We start from the raw sequence: 6,274 nt of genomic DNA, 5'->3' as shown, positions 1-6,274 counted from the left end.
TGAAAAATTTTCATGATAAATAAAATTAGAAAATTAATTTTTTTAATTAATATTAATTAATTTTTTAAAAATTATTTTATTTATTTTAAATTATAAATTTAAATCTTAAAATTGACGGATATGAGCTAAATAAAAGTTCTTTTGTGGTATATACTATGAAACATACCTTTTTTTCAACCAAAATACCAATCATGATGCAATATTCATGTTGTTGGGGCACTAGAATTGGTGCATTTTCAGCACATGGCACTGCAAAATCAATCAATTTTTTTATATAATTTTTTAGGCCAAGGACGGATCGAGACTCTAGTAAAGATCTATGGCTGGTCAATAGGTTGCTGCATACACTAGGCGGGATTCAAATTCCTAACACTTATTTAAGCGGACAAGACTACTCGACCAACTCAAGTTTGTTCAAAAATTTGCATCTTTAAAATATTAGAAATTATACTTTTAAATTTAAAAGTCTTGCACCAGGTTGGTGTCATGGTGCCGGTTCTAGTGCAACAGCATCGTGACTTCATAAACAAGAATATTTTCTAGCACCTAACACTACAGTATTAATTAGTGGTTGGTAGAAAGAATTTTGATTCCATTTTTTTTTTATTATTTATATAGTAGTAGTTACGTCGTGTTTAGTTGTATTGGAGACTTATTTAGATAATGACTCGAATTACAACTCCTTCGCCCAACTTTAATTTGTTAGCTTAAGTTCAATCAATATCTTCAAGAGAAAGATGTGCTCATCATTATGTTGAAAGTTAATTGCCTATGTATTAGTTTATTAATTACATTTCCTCAAATATAATCATTAAGAGGGTGAAAAAAATTAAAAACAGAATTCATCAATCATCCATCACAACCAAGAGAGTAGAGACACTAAGGCAATAATTTATTGACCATNNGATTTACTTGTAAAAATAAATAAATAAAAATTTAGTTAATATTAGCTTAACTCCAAGTCAAATGCAAGAAAAAATAGTAATAACCTATTTTTTTCCCCAATAAATCCTCGAAACTAGTTGTGGAACTTCAAGATCAGAGGTCACTTTCCATTCCGCAGGATTCTGCCTAGAATGGATACAATCTAATAATCTATAAAGCAACAGTGTTATCAATCACCAATCAAGTATCAATTTTCACCATGAATCATGTTAGATAGCAAAATCATGTCTCTGCAATGCAGCTAGTTCCTCTGATCAGCAAGAACAGAGCCAGTGGGATAGAAATGCGCATCTCTCGCATACTTGTATTAATTTATTTTGGAAGTAAGGAAATTATCCCAAAATAAGAACCTTTTTGTCTGTCTATTTTCTCCAAAGTTCGAATATGTTTCTATCCTCAACATGTCAATCTCCTCTATCAGTCTATCACAGCATAATAACCAAACACTATCCTTTAGTTCAAACCTTAGTCATTTTTGCATAAATTGACCATATCATCATAGGAAAATTAAGAGAAATTTGACTCGCAGAATGATTCCAAATACCTTGGGTTGAGAGTTGTGTCAGCTCACAAAACTGCACTACTAAGCACCACAAGCAAAATGAACACAAGTCTATTAAATTGACAGGAATAATCTAAATATTCTCAATTCTGTACACTAGTATGGATAAGTTGTCCGTTTAACGTGGAAAAGAGCAACATTTTGAACGCTATCTAAATGTTAATAGCAATCACTGAGTCACCCCTATATTCAAAATCTAGCTGGTTGGCAACAATAAACCAAGAAGCTACACAAAATTGGACAGATCAACATGGGTGCAGAATTACTGCCTCACTCCGTGCTCAATGCATATACTAATATATTATATACACCTATTTTACTAAACTATTATTGTTGCAGGACAATATGAAACAACGATTTCACTATATCTTATATCCAGGATTTGATTTGAATCCCATGTTTTATCTGTTAATTGAACTCAACCTCTGCTCACTGTAAAAGATTATGACATGTGCATACCACGAAGATGACTCCTTGAACTAGCCTGTAACCTGAAATGTCACCCATTTACTTGATCACCACCACCTTCCATCCGCTGCAAAGAATAAGCAAAGGAAGCCCATTGAAAGATTTACAAATTGATGGTTGGAATAACTTAATTCTGGTGAGTTAGCGATACAAGAATTAGGAAAATGACTCACCATTCTTTTACTAACATAAGGTTGTATCTTGAGTGGAATCTCAGATTGAGTTTCAGCATTGAATAATTTCCGTTTCTCCTTCTCAAATTCTTTTCGGGATTCTCTTCTGCTACCAGATTGCCAGACTCTGCCAAAATTAGGAAGCCATGTGGGATCACATTCATTTCGCACAGCCTCTCCTCTCTTTTCCCTCTCCATCTCAATCTTTCTCCTTTCTGCCCAAGCAGCTCCCACCCGTTTTGGATTCAACTTTTTGGACTTCCCAGACATGTTTGAATGGGAAGCTACACCTCCTAAAACAGGTATAGAATGTATCTGAATTCCCTCAGTTGCTTCAAACCATGGTGGGGGTGCTCCAGAATGAATATTTCCACCAGCATTTTCGGCAGGCACAGAAGAGATTTGGGTGAGCATCTGCAGACCTGAAAATGCAGGACCATAAGCAGAAAATACATCACTCAAGCAAGTTAACTACACATACAACCTCCTCTATGCGAACGATTCATAAGCAAGTTATAATGCCATAGTAAGTTCATAACTTTTTGGCGCACAGTATAATCTTAAATATATGCCATACATATTGTCACCAAGTTAACATATTCAATTTGCCATGTGCTCTGCAGTTTACTGGCTATTGTATATTATAAGAATGGAAGAAAAATAGCTTTGATACAATTGTAGATGAATACCATGATGACTGCTCTCTCTGATTAACATTCTACCATTGTCTAACACCTGGTACAATCATACATAACCAAATCCTTTTATAAGTGTTGAAACAAGAAATTATATTTATAGACACAATAGTAAGAGACCAACAAATGGAGGAATCAAGACAAGAATATTCAAAATAAATATACTCATGGATTGTCAAGACAAGACAATTTTTTCTGCAAAACTAAAAAATTATTGATCTTGCAAACTAATCAAGTTACCAACCATTGGCTTCGCAATTTCTGAGACACAAATAGCTAGATCCAGATGAGAAACAGTTAAGGCCTTAAAAGTTACAGTAGTAGAGGAAGAAGACAAGAACTTACCCCTTTATTACTGGAGAGATGGCTTTTCTTGTCAACTGAAACATAAAATAAGCAGGCAGAAGATAAGATCCAGTTCTAAAAAATCCCATGTGGATAATAGTTGTAAGGGATACAAAAAGAAATTTCTAACGCACAGGACATCCATACCTGCAAAATCCTGCAAGGCAAAAGAATTTTCATCACACGATGCTTCCAAAGGTACCACAGACGTATTGTAACCTAAAACACCAGCATTGTGAACTCTAGAGAGTCCCGATATCTGATTCTCATTTGTATAGTATTGTAAAGGCAAAACATCATTTGAAGAAGGATATGATTTCACAGAATCAGAATAAACATTTTCGAAACTAGTAATATTTCCACTGTTGGGTTGATTATGGATATCACTTGAAGGACCAATCACGGCTCCACGGCATCCACCACTCCCCGACACAGCTTCATTTTGCAGAGCCGCACACTTCCTCTCCCACTGCAGTTGCAAAGAAACAAACAATAACTACCAATGAGAAATCACATTCCAAAATCTACACATTCATTACATTTTAAATCTGTTAGTAATTTGTAGTTCATGCCAATTCATAACGGGACCAATTTGGTGTAAATACAAATTTATCAATCACCTTGGCAACATCATCATCAGAGACCATAAACGCCTCCAACTGATCCACTGAGCCACCATTTTTCCAGAAGAAGTGCTTCAAATTCTTCACATGCTCAGCACTCGCAAGGTGACGAATTCCATTAGCACTACCACAACATCCACGCGCGACACGCACAATTGAATTATTTAAAAACAAAAACTCGAGCAACAATCCTACAGCTACGAATTTCAAAATGCAAACCAAGAATAGACAAAAATCTGAAGCTCGAAATTGAGAAATCGGCGGTTACCAGGCAAAGGAACTACGGAGCTCAACGATATCAACGTTGCAGAAGACGCACCAGAATCGGTTCTGAGAAGCGAACTCAGGATAGAGAAATTTAGGGTTTTGGAGGAAGAATCGAACGTCGGTGAGCTTATTGCGAAACCTGGAGAGGAAATTGGAGAGCGATTTGTTGTGGTTGGGAAAGTACTTGTGGCCGAGACCTTGGTTGTGGTTCAGCTTGCATACTTTGCAGAATTCGAACTCGTTTTTCTTCTTCTTCTTCTCATTCTCATTATGGTTGGCGGTGGTTTTTGACGTCATTTTAGGGTTCGTTATTCTGTTACCGATGCGCTCCGATTGTTCCCCCGCCGGCATCGCCACCGAAACACAACTTCTCTTCGTCGTTCTCCGCTCTCAACCCTGAATTGAGAACACGGTGAATCAAAATATTTCTTTTGGGCCTACAAGGAATGATAAAAAGGCCTATTTGGGCTTACAAGAAATGAGAAAGGCCCACATCTATAAACTAGAAGCATTCTTGGGTTGGGGCGTTGGGCTTTGTTTTAGAAAATCTGACCCTAAAATGAAAAAAGAAGTAGTCCCAAAAAAAAGAAAAAAAATTTTTTGGACATACAACTCACACACATGTAATCACACGCACACCCCCTAATATATTCTACTAAAGGATTCTTCACTATTGTCTCCATTAAACTTAAACCCAGATATGTGGCTTATGAAGCTTACAGATTATCCACTAGTTTCAGAATCTAATTTGACCTTGCAATTTAATAAGTTTCCTACTTGTATTGGGCCTGTAACATTGACATTATGTAACTAAACTCAGCGTGCGTGAAACCAATTTTTGTTGGGTGACTCGTCTGATTAAGAATTCGAATATCACTTTGTGTATGTATTGATTAATAGACTTTTAAATAAAACTCAGTTTTGCAGCCGATTAATTTTTGACATGTTGGACTAAGAATTCAGTGGTTCGATATAACCTATCCTCTCTTTTTCCCTCTCGATTTCAATTTGTTTTTACTTCTGAGACATGTTTGAATTGAAAGCTATACCTCTTAAAACAAGTGTAGAATCAGACCATGTACTTATATTAATGTGGAGGTTGCAATCCGGAGTGAATTAGGTCATGGAGTAGCAAGATATCAACAATTTGAACATCTATAAGGCCTAAACAAGTTGTCGGTTGTATTTTTTATTTAAAAAGATCGTCTTATATTTTTATATTACATGTTTTATAAATGTATTTTTAAATATCAAAGATAATTATTTTTGTGAGTTACAAAAAATTTAGTTATTTTTGTCTTGTTTAAATATAATTGGCCAAAAATATTATCTTTGTCTATTTAAGACAATTTTTGTTAAACATTGTTTCAAGTAAGAGTTACCTTAAACCAAAAATATTATAATGGAAAAGAACTTTGAAGCCTTCAAATTCAACCTAAAACAAGGATTTTCTTATAGAGTTTGACACACACAAAAAAAAAATGTGCTACCAACTAAAGACAGATTAAGAAGTAGAGGATGTAACACATTTTAATGTAATCTAGACCAACTGACTTTGTAGTCAGATTAGCTAAGAATCTTAGAATGAGCTCCTGTTCTTGCTCTGATAACACCCAGCTTAATAATCTAATTCTACATCCTATTAAATAAAACATGTTTTGGTGTTAATTTTTAGTAGTTGATATTTTACAAATGACAGTTGACATGTAATATAGACAAATTTTGTCACGTGTCATATTCTTAATATGCCATGTAGCACTTAACAATAACATATCACCAAAAAATTAACTAGAAGATCAAATTGATTTAATTAGTATATTTTTCGTGAACCAATTAAAACATTGAATAATTTGAAGACTAAATTGGTTCAAATAGTTATGTGTATTCTTTCTAACACCAACTTGAATATTATTTTAATTGAAAAACTATTTTTACTAAGTAATGACAGTATAAATGAAATTAAGATACTAATATAATAAAGTTTGTGATACATACATACATACATATCTTATGTAATGATGATTCTTTTCTATATTTACAATGACTGCATATGTATATTCATTTAAAGAATGACTTATCCACATACAAGATTATTTGAAAAAAGATAATAGAACTCATTAGAAGTTTAATTTAATTTATAAAAAAGAATCAACTTGGCAATGGAAAAAAAAATCAAATAAGAATTTTATTTGTAGA

General features: G+C 33.9%; 1 protein-coding gene across 1 annotated transcript; it reads right to left on the bottom strand.

The window, feature by feature from the left end:
• Nucleotides 1,542-4,491, bottom strand: LOC107619337 (TITAN-like protein). Its single transcript, XM_016321592.2, has 7 exons — nt 4,080-4,491; nt 3,809-3,935; nt 3,336-3,657; nt 3,189-3,223; nt 2,838-2,883; nt 2,149-2,570; nt 1,542-2,042 (listed from the first exon to the last, which is right to left on the bottom strand). Exons 1-7 carry the CDS (start codon nt 4,427-4,429, stop codon nt 2,007-2,009), a joined length of 1,338 nt encoding a protein of 445 aa, XP_016177078.1. The 5' UTR covers nt 4,430-4,491; the 3' UTR covers nt 1,542-2,006.

The sequence above is a fragment of the Arachis ipaensis genome, chromosome B09 (assembly GCF_000816755.2).
Source record: "Arachis ipaensis cultivar K30076 chromosome B09, Araip1.1, whole genome shotgun sequence".
In the NCBI taxonomy this organism is placed as follows: Eukaryota; Viridiplantae; Streptophyta; class Magnoliopsida; order Fabales; family Fabaceae; genus Arachis; species Arachis ipaensis.
Note: the sequence above shows the minus strand (reverse complement) of the source record. Positions and strands in the feature narration are given on the sequence as shown.

Excerpts from the sequence above, each read along its gene's own strand:
- LOC107619337 (XM_016321592.2), bottom strand. The coding sequence starts at position 4,429 with ATGCCGGCGGGGGAACAATCGGAGCGCATCGGTAACAGAATAACGAAC. Across the intron at positions 3,224-3,335 it reads TGCCTTGCAGGATTTTGCAG|TTGACAAGAAAAGCCATCTC; the intron begins GTATGGATGTCC and ends TTTATGTTTCAG. Across the intron at positions 2,884-3,188 it reads ATCTCTCCAGTAATAAAGGG|GTGTTAGACAATGGTAGAAT; the intron begins GTAAGTTCTTGT and ends TGATTGTACCAG.